The sequence below is a fragment of the Squalius cephalus genome (genome assembly GCF_949319135.1).
Source record: "Squalius cephalus genome assembly, chromosome: 21".
Taxonomy (NCBI): domain Eukaryota; kingdom Metazoa; phylum Chordata; class Actinopteri; order Cypriniformes; family Leuciscidae; genus Squalius; species Squalius cephalus.
In genome coordinates, this window is record NC_137142.1 from 1409639 (window position 1) to 1424458 (window position 14820).

The following is a 14820-nucleotide window of genomic DNA, read 5'->3' on the forward strand; positions in this document are numbered from 1 at the left end:
ACGCTGCGGGAACACCTCCCTTCTCCACTTTAGTTGAAATCTTATAGGCTAACAGCAGCTTCGAACATCTGGCCAATTGTCGCAAAGTATGCAAATACTGACAGGCTCGCGGGAAGCATAAAATTCATGGGCGCGACAATTGCATCAGAGTCACGACTGAACAGCTGATCGAACAGCGAACACGTGCAATGTCTCGTTCCGGCTCTCAGGGAACCGAGGTTACGATAGTAACCAGAGACGTTCCTTTTCGAGAGCGGTAACTCAACATTGCATAGCTATGACAAATCCCGCTGTGAGAGTAGTGAAGATAAGCCCGGAGAAAACAGGGCCAAGCTACACCAGCCACAGAAGAGACAGACAGCCAGCCAATAGCCGCGCCGCTAGGAGTGCTCGCATCTGATAGGCGAAGCTAGGCCAATGAAACATCAGCTCCGACCACATCAAAATTTGCATATAAAGCACAATGAAAGCGAAGGCTGCACTGAACCCAGGGCAGACACAACACTAGAAGCACTCAAGCAGGAAAGTATACACAGAGTCAACAGCGGTAACAGCCGTGTCAAACACTGGGCCGTCTTCAAGACATGAGTGAGGAATTAACTCACCGAAAGCACTTGAGACGCCACAGACGGCACATCCAGCTTGTAAAATCTGGTCGCATTAGTTAGGTAGCCGAGGAAGGCTCTCCGTGGTCCCTGACGCTTCTTTCCCGGTCCCGCCCACTGCCTACGGCGAACATCCGACAAAGAGCGAGACCTCGTTAATGTCTGGAACGAGTGGCGGGGCATCACGTGGCTCAAAGCCATCGCACGCTTCTGCACCTCAGAGAAGCATCGGAGCATTAAGGAGCGTCTTACGGTCCGCGTCCTTCAGGTCAGCTAGTGTTAACCACAGGTGCCTGTTAAGGACAACCATGAAGCCCATGGAGCAGCCAATGGCCTGGGTGGAACACTGTGTAGCCATGAGCGCGAAGTCCGCTCATCCCCGGCAGAGCCGAAGTCCGCTACGGCGGGAGAGGGGCCGAAGCTCGCGTCCGCGAAAAGGACCGGGGAACGTGGCCTCGTCCCCGTAATAGCACGAGCAAAAACCCTCCTGGTTCTCAATTGTCACGCCAATGCATTTTAAACTGCCCGCGAGCTGATTGGCCAGCGGTTCCAAGCTCGCGTTAGCCTATAGGACTTCAACAAAAGTGGAGAAGGGAGGAGTTCCCGCAGCGTCATAGCTGACGCCATGTGGAAGATAGCGCTCTCGAAAGGGAACCTTAAGACAAAACACAATGGTCAACCCCATGAGGTTTTGCGCGAATTATGCGTGTAACTTCCATTAAAGGGGGGGTGAATTGCTGTTTCATGCATACTGAGTTTTTTACACTGTTAAAGAGTTGGATTCCCATGCTAAACATGGACAAAGTTTCAAAAGTTAAGTTGTACGTTTGAAGGAGTATTTTTGTTCCAAAAATACTCCTTCCGGTTTGTCACAAGTTTCGGAAAGTTTTTTTCGAGTATGGCTCTGTCTTACGTAAGATAGAGCGGAATTTCCTTATATGGGTCCCAAGGGCACTTCTCCGGTAAGATCGCGGCCGCGCGCGCACTCGTAGACCAGAGAGAGAAGAGAGCAAAAGCAGTACGTTACCTCAAAGCGCTATGCTCGGCTTTTAGGGAAGTCAATGTCACCAAAGAAGTGGGTTTTTGGTTGGCAGGGCAAGACAACCCTGCACAGATTCCCAAAGAACCCAGCGTTAAGGGAATAGTGGATGGAGTTTGTTTTTTCGAAGCATCAACGGAGGTTGTGCAAGACTCTTTGTTCCCTGCATTTCGACGATGATTGTTTTATAAACAAAGCCCAGATCGACTTATTTGCAGATCGTCTAATGCTTAAGGATCGAGCAGTCACGGTGAATAAACTACTTCAAATGTCTCTCTGTGTTGTTGTTAGATCAGTTAGCACAGCTATAGCACACCGCCCACACGGCCCGCCCCCAGCCGCTCGTTTTTTCCGGAAAGACTCGGTACAGCCAATCTTTCACCTCTAAATATAATAAAACTAAAGATGTTTTGGAGATATGAAGGATGCAATACTACTCTATAGGTACTCAAGATTAACAGGAGATTGAGTGAAAATGAGCATTTCACCCCCCCTTTAAGCTGTAAACAATCAGTGAAAGGTTCGCTCTATGAAGTTTTTTATAAAAACCGTGTACAACGAGATGACATTAATCTACTCACCCTTCAACCATCGAACATTAAAAGGAAATTTAAAAGTGTAAAAGCAGCAACAAGGTACTTTCAACAGACCAAATAACCCCAAAAGAGTCTTTCCACAGCAATAACGGACGGGTTAAATATCACTGTAGTAATATATCTATATTACGTAACATACGTTGCCTTAATCAAAAATGTCAATTAACTTCAGCATTGCGTGACACTATTTCAAAGTGATATCCATCATTTTGACCGATAATAAATTGAATTTACCTGTTAAACAAACCTGGAAAGAGACGTGAGAATTTGAAGAGAAAAACTAGAGATTCTTTGTGCATTCCAGTGAATTATTAATGGGATATATCGTAAATTAAACTGGGAGAACAGACCACAAATGTGCAGTATATGTTGACCTTTTTCATACTTGTACAGCGGAAAGCAAGGGGAAAAAACTAAATAATCATGAGGAAAAGAAAGCAGCGACTGAAAAGAGCTCTTGCCATAGATATTCTCGTTATAACATATCACGTTAAAATAAAAATGTTATGTTATTTTCATGATGTCTGAAAATAAAACATGAAGGGAAACTGATGGATCAGCTTTATTTGTAGGACAACCTTATGATTTGAAATGATTTGTTTCAATCTTTTTGAACGGAACAACCCATAATTCAAAACAAAGTAAGATCATCAGGAATAAGGTGGATAGAAGTATCAGGCAACAGAGTAGGAGACTCTTATTTCCTAGACTGCTTCATAACATTTACATTTACATTTACATTTATTCATTTAGCTGACGCTTTTATCCAAAGCGACTTACAATTGCTATATATATGTCAGAGGTCGCACGCCTCTGGAGCAACTAGGGGTTAAGTGTCTTGCTCAGGGACACATTGGTGTCTCACAGTGGATTCGAACCCGGGTCTCTCACACCAAAGGCAGGTGTCTTATCCATTGCGCCACACCACCCCTAACCCTTCAGATGAGCTAGTTAGTCCTAACGCCTGCAGGTGATTCGTCACAGGTTGTTTAACTGAATGTGAATGTGATGTTGACTCACTCCTGATGTGGTGCAGGTGCTCCTGTGCGGCGCGGATGGTTTTCTGCACCACCGTCGTCACCTGTAACTGCATGCTCTGCGGGTCACGGGTCAGTAAGAGCCGGTGAAGCACGTTCAGCAGCTCCACAGCCAGCAGCTACAGCAAAACACAGTCACAAACACTTCAAGACACAGCCACAAACACTTCAAGACACAGTCACAAACACTTCACATTCGGTCAGTGGGCTAAACATGTTTCTAGTCGACTTAAGGCTAGACAATAATTCAATATCAAAATATATCGCGATATACATTTTTTCAACAAGGTGATATGATTTTCAAACACATTTCTGATATTTAAATATAATTACAGCATTTGTCACTGGCTACGTTTACAGGCAACCAAATAATCGGTTAGTAATGGGATTGTAATGGGATTTAAATTTATTGGAATGGAAATTAGGAATCGATAAGCAGAATCTAAATCTGAATTGTTCAAATTCAAATGATACCGAACCCTATTTACTACGGTGTGAAGTAAAACACATGAAGCAGATGCTGACCTGGTCCTCTGCGATGTGTGTGCGAGCGCTGGGCGAGTCCATCAGCGTGCAGAGCGCGTGCAAACACGACATCACATCCTCTATGGGCTCCTCGGCCCGAGGGAAACACAGGAACTCAATGCTGATGCCTGAAACAACGGGAGAAAACAGCACTTTACACACTGGGGGAGCAAATGTGAAAAATCCAAATGCATTTGCAGATAATTTACCCAGAAGAAGGTGCAATCTGTCCTTCACCAGATCATCAGTGTTTCTGGCGGGCGCCGGAGCTGCCGGTCCCGTGATGGCGGCGCTCTTGCTCTCGGTGGAGTCCTCAGCCGTGCCGAAGCCGGTGCTACTGAGCCACAGAGCCTCGGCGTGCAGGACCGATGCCCACGAGCTCCGGTAGTGAAGCCTGGCTGTGTCTATCGTCTCAGGAGTGTAAAACGCCCCTCCTGAACAAACCAGAGATCAAGAGAAACACAGGGTTATCACAGGTTTACATGGAGCAAGTACAACAATAAAGGCCCATTCACACCAAGATAACAATTAAGAGTTAAAGGGGGGGTATAATGCCCTTTTCACTAATGTAAAATAAGTCTCTGATGTCCCCAGAGTGTGTGTGTGTGAAGTTTTAGCTCAAAATACCCCACAGATATTGTATATAGCATGTTAAAGTTGTTACTTTTTGAAGGTGAGCAAAGAAAAACACATCGTTTGTGTGTGTGTGTGTGTGTCTTAATACTTATCAAAATGACAAAACTGGGGAACTGCTATGGAATGCCAGACCTGACTTCATAATAAATAAATAAATAAATAAATAAATAAATAAATAAATGTAAAAAAAAACAAAATACATAAATAAATACATGAAGAAATCAACTAAAATAAATGAGCATTTATACTTTTATTTCCTTATTTATGTATAATTGTATTTTTTTCCACATTTATTTTCACATTTGTTTATGTATATATGTATTTATGTCTACATTTATTTATTTCCACATTTATTTATTTCTACATTTCTTCCTCTGTATGCTAATGAGGGGGCGTGTTCTACCTCAGACATAGCAATCAAGGGAAGGTCATATAAACTCGTGGGAACGTGATAAGCCATGACAACGAGATCATTTCGTGGAGGTAACGGCATCTCTATGAGATGTTGAACGACATATTTTTCTTGTGGTCACGAGTTAAATGCGCAAACAACCTGCGTGACCATAGCAACCTTAATTAAGAAAGAACGCGGTATTAAGAAATGATTATGTTAACATATTATACATCATTATTGTGTTAATAATCTTGAATCAGAATAAGTTCCTCTTGCAGCATCTCTTCTCTGATGATGTGGGCGGGGCAACCTGTCACTCACATGAGATCAGGCAATAGCAAACCACAACCATCTAATCAATTCCCCACAGACACAATCAAGCCCCGCCCACATTTGTTCTTGTTCCAGAAGCGTTTCACTCGGATATACGACACAATAGAGGAGAAAAGACCAGCACAACTTCACTTTCATGCTGACGTTCAGACTATTTCTGTTCTTGAATGTGATCAGGTGTTGAGTGAGCTGATGTGTGGAGTGAGCTGATGTGTGTGTACCTTCGGGCGGCAGCTGGCTGGAGAACTCAGCGGGGAGAGTGAGCAGAGCATAATCCCTCAACACCGACAGCCACAGACGGCTCAGAGACGGCAGCTCCGGCTGAACTAACGTCATCAAGCTGTCTGGAGGAAGAACATCTCCTCCTCCTTCATCATCATCATCATCATCCTCAGCCTGAGGAGCAGCTCGCGCCGGCCCAGACTCACACTCCTGCTTTATCTTCATAGCCACCACAAACACCTGGAGCCACACACAGAGAGGCAATGATGATCATAATGATGAACCCCATAAAGCCTGACATATAAAATAATAGTCAGAAAAAGATATATATTTTTTAAATGTGTGTTTTAATCATATTCGATACATAGTGAGAATATGGAGGAAAAACCTGCTCAGTTGCTGCAGATGCTGATATTTATATGGACAAAAACTAAGATGAAATTCTGATGCTTGTAATGTAAATCAGTGAAACTTGCATAAAATGCATATAAATATCATACATGTCTTAGTAAGATGATATTTAAATGCTTAGTTTTATGATCAAAGCTCTGTAGATTTAAAACATAAAGCAGTGCAATATAATTGTTTGAGAGATGAACCTTCCTCAAAAACTCATGATTTTTCTATAAAATGATGTATGATAATCAAGTAAACAGAAGTCGCATCAGTCATCTTGAAATATTATTAACAATATAAAAGTTATTCGGTTACACTTTATTTTAAGGTCTCATTGTTAGTGTAATTATATATTTAAGTGCTGAGTAATATTAAGTAACTACATGTATATGCTTAGGTTGAGGGTTAGTTGCATGTAATTATGCATAATTTACTGTTATTACTATGGTAAGTACATGTACTATATGTAACAGACACTGTAAAATAAAGCGTTTAAACCAGTTATTCTTACATTTACTTGATAAAAATGATTAAAGATTTGACTGCAAAAAGACATGTTTGAAGGACGTTTGTAAAATAATGCTAAAAGACTTTTTCTTGCTGAAGTGTGTAAGCTATCCATCAGACACAGCAGGACTGCCGGAGACTGTGTGTGAGAGGTTTATCAGATCCGGTCTTCACCTCGGCCCAGGCCTTCAGCACCGCCAGCTTCTCCATGGTGGTGGCGCTCTCGCTGTACAGCTGGCTGGAGGATCTGCCAGCCTGAAGCTTGTCCAGAGACGACACCAGCAGAGTGTGTACGCGCCGCAGGTCGTTCAGGTCACTGACCACGCCACTGCCTATCCACGCACTGCACACCTGCACACAGGAGAGGGGAACATGAACGCTCACAGGTCTGTGTCAAACACTGAACAACACTCACAGCTCTGCAAAGCATAAGGAAAACACTGAAAAGCATCATAAGACTGGTGCTCTTCGTGTGTCCGTCAAATGACCGAAATTTATTTTTTTAATTTCAATTAAATTAATGTACTATATTTTAGTTCGATTATGTTTTTTTTATTTAGTATTTTTAGGAGGTTTTATGGTACTACACTATATTTACGCTGTATTTATAACCCATTTATTCACTTTTTGAGCATAGACCTGAAAATTAAATTTCCAACTTAAACTGTGGTAAATCTTGAACGCTTTAGAGCGACAGACTGAAGTTTGATCTCTTTTCATCGACGACACTTGGCAGATTATTGCTGAAGTGAAAAAAGTTAACTTAAAAAAAGTTATAGAATTTTACATTTATTGTTATGAAAAATTTGCAAAAATACTATTTTCAATTTTTATATGAAATATATATTTTCAAAATCATGTTTTACTCTAAAACTGCAAGAAAATCAAGGCCGTAAATCTAAAGTTGTGTTCCAAATGTGAGGTTGATATCTCAGTAAATGATCTTTCAGTGAAATGTTGTTCGGCTGCAGTACCAAACGCTTCCACTAGAGGAAACTCGTCTCCATTCATTTCCAATGCGCTCATTTCTGACGGCAAGGAGCACAAGTGTGACTGTTGTTTACAAGACCATTTAACCTTTTCAAATCATGCCCATTATCTTTTTGTGTTCACACAGCAAGTTTCGTACCATTCCGATGAAGAAAAACATTCAAAAAACAAATTTTTAGGTCAAAAATGTCCAAAGAGCACCAGAGGGTTCAGACTGGCGTGTGTGTGTGTGTAGTGTGAGGCTCACCTGGCAGGCTTTAGCAGTGATGTCTGAAGGTGTGTCTGGGGAAAAGGCTGGTCGGAGCGCGGCACCAACCTGAACACAACATCACAACATCAGGACATGGGTTTGATCAATCCTGGGTGCCAGTGATCTCCTCATTTGACATGCAACATTTGAATGTGTCACATGACTGTACTGACGTTGGCCTGATACTGCTCCAGGATCACATGACCAGGGAACTCTGGCTCCGGCACCGCGGCGAACTTCTTGATGATGTCCTCGAGCGCCTGCAGTCCTGCCATGCGCAGCTGGTTGCTGTGGTCCGTCGCGGCCATGAAGGCCATGCGGATCAGATCACACAAGTGCAGCACGAGGAAGTCCCCTGAGGAAGACACAACACTGGAGTCTGCAGGACTGGACATTATCCAAGATGTTGAAAATGAACAAAGACATTTGCTTTTACTGTTTCAAGCCCAATCTGTAATTCCTGAAGACACAGAGGGGCGATAGTGCTCAAGACGTGTGGCCATCGGGTCTTCTAATGGTCACAGCTTTAGTGCGGGGAGGGAAGTTGTCATTTTCTGATTGGTCAGTTTGAACGCCTCACGTTTGGGTCTCAGTCACAAGTCATGGATAAAAGAAGATTGTAACTGTTGCTCTGTCTCTTTGATTCTCTAGATCCATTCTTGGGGCTCTTTCTTTACCTCCTCTTTTATTTGTCTCTCTCTCTCTATCTCCCTCTCTCTCTCTCTCTCTATCCCTCTCTCTATCCCTCTCTCTATCTCCCTCTCTCTCTCTCTCTCTATCCCTCTCTCTATCTCCCTTTCTTTCTCCCTCTTTATCTCTCTCTCTCTCTCTCGTAACATTTTACATATATGCATACAAGTTATCATCATCTTGTCATTACACCTTTTCAATTACTAATGATGTGCAAACTAGTTTTGATTCAGTATTGACTTTGAAGTGTTACCTATTACAATACAATATCGTCACACTATGGCGACGCTCTCCCACATATCCAGCTACTGTAACTGCGCTTATTTCCGTCGCTGGTATAAGTAGCAGTGAGTGGAAAGAGACAATAAATGTGCAGTTTTCTACCATCTTGCTGACAACGTTTATTTAAGTCACTACATCAAGTAGAACCAAATCAAGATCAACCAAAATTAAAAAAAGGCCCTGATATACAAAGTGAAACTGAAGAGCGAACTGATGCAAACTGAAAATCAGGCCAAAGCGAAGGCTCCGCCTTCTTTGAGCTGTAAATCTCCATTTCTTCTGTTCAGACGCGAGTAAAAACAGGAACACACTGGAGAGCCGCTTTATAGTAGAAACTCTGACTGAAAGAGACACTGACACTGTTTCTCATGTTTAATACTGTAAAGCTGCTGCTTTAAATCAATCTACTGTATAAAGTGCTGTATGAGTAAACGTGACGTGACTGTAGATCTGAATCTCAGAGCTGGAGCAAACATCTCCACATCACTATGATCAGATGCTTTCTGAACTGCTGTTTTCTCATTGTTATTGTGTGTTTATTCTGTTACTGAGAGGAAAGAGCAGCTCATGTTTACTCATTCATCTAAACATGGGCGGAGTCAGGATGTTTGCTAACATAATTGTGGGCGGAGTCAGTATGTTCGCTAACATAATTGTGGGCGGAGTCATGATGATCGGTAACAGTTTATTAGGCAAAGGTATTTCAAATTTAGTTTTAACCATAACAAAAGAACTGTGCCGTGAGTATATCGAGACCTTAAGACGTTTACCTTCAGGGTTTTTGGTCTTGGCGACCCGTGCAGCTGCCAGGTCGAAGTGGGCCTTGTCTGCATTCTCACACAGATGGATGATCCGGCACAGGCAGTCGGCAGCGAACACTCGCGTGACCCAGCGCGGCGCCACGGACGGCTTGGCCTTCTCATCCTGACCCAGAGACGTGAACATGATGTCATCATCCATCTCATCCTTCTTCTCAGAGTCGTCGTCTTCCTCCTTCCGCCGGCTTTGAGACGCAACAGTCCCACCGACCTCTGCAACAACACCACCATATGAGGAGGACCGACGGATCCAAGAGTCTATGAGCTGGTTAATAGTGCACTGTTCATCTCTTTACACAAGCACACTGTAGTTTCTCTGATTATTAGGAAAATGTAAAAAAAGTTTTGTGGTGACCTTAGAAATGGCAGTGTTGAAGACCTTATGGGAAGCAGCAAGACAGAACAAGAAAATCCTACAAATATAGAAAAAGGAGCACTGCTTCTAACACCGTAATGCTCACTACAAAATTGGGTTTGGGTTTTGTACGATATAAGTTGAACGCACCTCAGTATAAATACAGTATCTTAGGCTGGCCACACACTTTAAGATCCTACAGTCCCTCTGTAGTCAATCATTTTATCCCTGTTTTCTACATATTTAAGGGTTTTTTTCCTTGAAAAAATGTGTTCATGCCTTAAAATATCTTGAATGTAACCCGACACCCTTCCCTCATTTAGTATGCGCGGTTCTATGAATATGCAAATGAGCCCCGCCTCCACTCACTCACTCCCTCAGCTCAGAGATCCACTGGTTGACGATCACACGTTGATCTGATTGGTTACAAGGTAGTTTGTGACGTCAGAAACACCAGCGATTTCAAAGTGTGTTTTTGAGACTGTCTTTGGTTCACTGCAGTTTTAAGGAGGAAATACTCAGCAATGCTGTCGACTTATGAATTTACACATGGTTTGTCTTAAAGCAGATTAAAAACACCACATAGACACATAAACAACATTAAAAGCTGGATTTTCACCATAGGGGGACTTTAAACCCGATTTTGCGCCCAACTTGCACCCCCAAGTGCTCGGAGTGTGTGGCCCGATTCGATGCTTGAGGCAAACGACTTTTTGTCCAAAAAATCCTCAACTGTGTGCTGTCATCACGGTTATTTTACTGCTCTCAATTGCAGCGAAGCCCGCACGATCCCAAACACGTTTGATATTTACGAACGTAGATCAGGCTGACGTGATTCTGACGTGATTCCCACGATAGCCAATGAGAGCGAGCGAGCTTCACCAACTGGATGTTGCGTGCTTCTATCCAGCTTGTTCCTGCGTCCCATGACAGTTTGCGTGAATTATGGGTGTAACTTCTGTTAAACTGTAAACAATCAGTGAAAGGCTCGCTCTATGAACGCAATATGTTAAAAAAGTGTCACAACGAGATGACATTATTCTACTCACCCTTCAACCATCGAACATTAAAAGGAAATTTAAAACTGTAAAAGCAGCAACAAGGTACTTTCAACAGACCATGAATAATCCCAAAAGCACAATTCTTTCCACAGCAATAACAGACGGGTTTAAATAACACTGTAGTAATATATATCCTATCTGTATTATGTAACTTATGTTGATTTAATCAAAAATGTTCAGCATTGCGTGACACTATTTCAAAGTGACTAACGTCATTTTGACTGATAATAAATTGCATTTACCCGTGAAAACAAACCTGGAAAGAGACGTGAGGATTTGAGGAGAATAATGAGAGATTATTCGTGCATTCCAGTGAATTATTAGTGGGATATATTGTAAATTACAAATGTGCAGTATATGTTGACATTTTTTATACTTTTACAGCGGAATGCAAAGGGAAAAAACTAAATAATCATGAGGGAAAGAAAGCAGCGACTGAAAAGAGCTCTTGCCATAGATATTCTCCTTATAACGGCACGGTAAAATAACAAATGTTACGTTATTCTCATGATGTCTAAAAATAAAACATGAAGGGAAACTGATGATTAGCTTTATTTGTAGGGCAACCTTATGATTTAAAGTGATTCGTTTCAGCCTTTTTGAATGGAAGTTCCCCAAACCGGAAGTGCCGCCCATAATTCAAAACACAGTAAGAGCGTCAGGAATAAGGTGGACAGCTGAGTTTTGAAAATTGATGTTATGTGTTGTAATTGTATTGTTTGTTGAGCCTTTGTCTAAAGACAATTTTCTACCCCTGTGAGGATAGACAATAAAGTTTTGAATTGAATTGAACTTGGCAGCCACAAACATGCCATGAAAGTGGATTGAGAAAGAAGATCACCTGTATACTTCTTTCTCCTTTGTTTAAAAAACCTCACGCAAGGAGATCCACCCGATGACGTCGATTGTCCTCCATTTGTTTTTTTTTTTTTTTTTTTGGGGGGGGGGGGGGGATCATGCGTTCTGCAGGTAAAAACTTTATTTCGCTTTCGTTAATTAATCGCTCAGCCCTAGTCCATGAAGTTACCTTACATTACTCAGTACTTGCTTAGCTAATTACACCAAGTTCATTGTATGCATTTGAAAGTTTGAGAAGTCCAAAAGGAAGTATGGATAAAAGCATCCTTATGGAAAATGGAAGCCTTCCCATATTTCAGACATGTTCTTGTTATCCTACCCTGCAGAATCCTAGAGGAATGTAAACCCTGCACTGGCTACCTTCACCCAGTCAGTGTGTGTTTGTCACCTGTAGTCGCTGCCAGCACATCTTTGCAGAGTTTGAGCCAGTGAGGAAGTTTCCCCACAGCCAGAGACGAGAGCATGTGACCCAATGTGTCGTGAATGTCCGAGCACAACTTCCGATCCGTCTCCCGGTCCAGCATCCCGAACAGAACACCTTCCAGCCCAGTCTCGGTGATGTTCAGATCTGGAGGAGCAATGACACGGTCACAGAAATACAAACCGTTTCTAAAAAATAATCTACTGACACTCGTAGCGTCTCGACTGATTAACATGGAAAAGATGCTTTTTATTGCATTGGAGAGCTATATAATATAATGCAAGGCTAAACCAGCAAATTGAAAGTCTCAAAATCCAATTTTTTTTTCCTTTTCTCAAAATCCACAAAATGTGTGGATCAGGTGACACGCGTGCATTCATTGACCCGTTTCGAGTCGATCCTATTTGATTCATTTGGATTTTGAGACTTTCATTTCCCCGGTTTAGCCTTGCACGATCCACATACACACACACACACACACACACACACACACACACACACACACACACACACCTGTCTGAGGAAAACCTGCTACCACTAGATGGCATTAGTCTGCTACAACAGACAACGGCACCGTGATCAAGCTTTCTTCCTCATATAATAACCTTAATGTGGCTTAAGAAAGTGATTTTCAGGTACACAACTTATTAACCCTTATATGACCTTAGTTTCCTGTTTACACTCAGTGCATTTGGGGTCTATATGACCCCAAAGATGCACAGAGCTTTTGTACAAGAAATATACATTTTAATAATACAAATTATATATCATTTTTTTCGTTTACTTCTCATCTATATTTTTATGCTGTGTTTTGGGGGATATGAAGTACTTTTTTACCTATTTACTGCAAAATTCCTCAACTACACCATTAGCATACGTATGAAATATAACATTTTTATGAAAAAAACACATTTATGATGATCAAATTTAAATATGAGTTGTTTCTGGATATTGATCTAGGTGTTAGATGCAGAATTCTGCCATCTGGTGGTTAGATGTTTTTTTGTAGATAATATAGTTTTAGCCACAAAGTGTAATTACCATATACTTCCAGCAGAGGCCCCATAGAGATCCATTCATTTTTCTGGATGTGACTTATTGCTCTTATAACAACTTTTTTGATGAATTATATATTTAAACATTTTAAAATACATTAAATCAGTATTGTGTCAAAGTTTAGAATTTTTTTGTTGTTGTTTGAGGTCTTTTGAAGTGTCTTGTTATTGCAATAATGCTATATAAATTTGCAATAATGTCACATAAGTTGCCACTAAAAGAAACTACTTGATTGCAATTGCATATTATTTCAATAATAGAAATGTATAAAATGATTAACTTTAGAATAAGAAATAAATAAAAAAATAAAAAAATATATAAAAAAAAAAACAGTAAAAAAAAAAAAAACAGCTATAGGCGGATAGGAATAGGAGTGAAAGTAAACACACTGTGTGTCTGTGTGTGTTTGTGTGCATGCACGTGCATGTGTGTGTGTGTAATCATGCTCATTCCACATTTTTTTTTTCTCTAATACCAGGCCTTCATTTATGTGTGAACATTTTTAGATTCATGCTGGAATTATTGATTTTATTTACCAATTTCAATAAAAATGCTCTCTTTTGCAGTCACACTTGTTTGTTTGTGTTTGTCTCTCTGTGTATGTGATCTGTGTGTAGTCATGTTCTTTCCACGCTGCATTTGTGCTCCCATACCATACCTTCATTTATGTGTGAAATTTTTTAGATTTATGCAGAAATTATTGATTTTATTTCCCAATTTCTATAAAAATGCTCTCTATTGCAGTCACACCTCTCTCTGTCTGTGTGTGTATTTGTGTCTGTGTGTGTGTGGGCGCATATGTGTGTGTGATAATGTTCATTCCACATTGCATTAGTGCTCTAGTACCAGGCCTTCATTTATGTGTGAGAATTTTCAGATTTATGCTGGAATTATTGATTTTATTTGTCAATTTCTATAAAAATGCTTTCTATTGGAGTCACACCTGTGTGTGTGTTTGTGTGCGCGAGCATGTGTGTGTGCAAGTGATCATGTTCGTTCCACATTGCATTTGTGCTCGAGTACCAGGACTTCATTGTGGTATTAAAATTTTCAGATTTATTCTGGATTTATAGATTTTTTTTGACAAATGAAAAATAAAAACCCATTTTTTCCCGATTTTCCCATTCATTTCAATGTGGGGTCATATTGACCCCAAAGGTCATGAGTGTGACTTTTTTTTTTACATGCCTTTAGAACAACCGAATCAAGCCCAGTTTTTTTGTGTGTGTATAGATAGATAATGTAGGAAAAGTCACCAAATTTTATTCCACTGAGATGAAGGGAACCATTTTTTTTAATGAAAGAAAAGTCGCTTGGGGTCATATTGACCCCAAAGGACAAATGAGGGTTAATAGAACAGCTTACCTTGTGCAGACAAGCAGAAAAATATGAACTCAAGAAACAAACTAACTAAACTAACTTCACCCCCTACAGAACAGCCCATGGCAGAGTGTGTTGCGCTGGGACTGGAGCAGATAAATGCAGTGAATGTGACGGAGAGCGTGACGTACTGATGGTGGAGTTGTCTTTGGCGTCCCCAGCCCTCCTGGCGAGACTCATGGCGTACTCACACACCTCAGGAGCCTCTCGCTGAGCCAGCTGACGGAGACACGCCACAGCGGCCCGCCGTAACAGCAGGTGAGAGCTGCACAGATGCACCTGCACACACACACACACACACACACACACACGTCACTCACCGGCACCGAACTACAGACTGCAAAAATCACATGTGCTCTCCATACACTC

General features: G+C 41.3%; 1 protein-coding gene across 1 annotated transcript in view; it reads right to left on the minus strand.

Annotated features, from left to right (window-relative positions):
- Positions 1 to 14820, minus strand: part of heatr5b (HEAT repeat containing 5B) — a 61925-nt gene that overhangs the window by 9279 nt on the left and 37826 nt on the right. The window contains exons 21-30 of the mRNA XM_079855469.1: positions 14583 to 14730; positions 11983 to 12162; positions 9273 to 9533; positions 7704 to 7885; positions 7528 to 7596; positions 6465 to 6641; positions 5387 to 5627; positions 4012 to 4236; positions 3803 to 3930; positions 3261 to 3396 (exon numbers count right to left, since the gene is read on the minus strand). Of these exons, the coding sequence (XP_079711595.1) occupies positions 3261 to 3396; positions 3803 to 3930; positions 4012 to 4236; positions 5387 to 5627; positions 6465 to 6641; positions 7528 to 7596; positions 7704 to 7885; positions 9273 to 9533; positions 11983 to 12162; positions 14583 to 14730 (1747 nt within the window). The remainder of the gene's footprint in view (positions 1 to 3260; positions 3397 to 3802; positions 3931 to 4011; positions 4237 to 5386; positions 5628 to 6464; positions 6642 to 7527; positions 7597 to 7703; positions 7886 to 9272; positions 9534 to 11982; positions 12163 to 14582; positions 14731 to 14820) is intronic.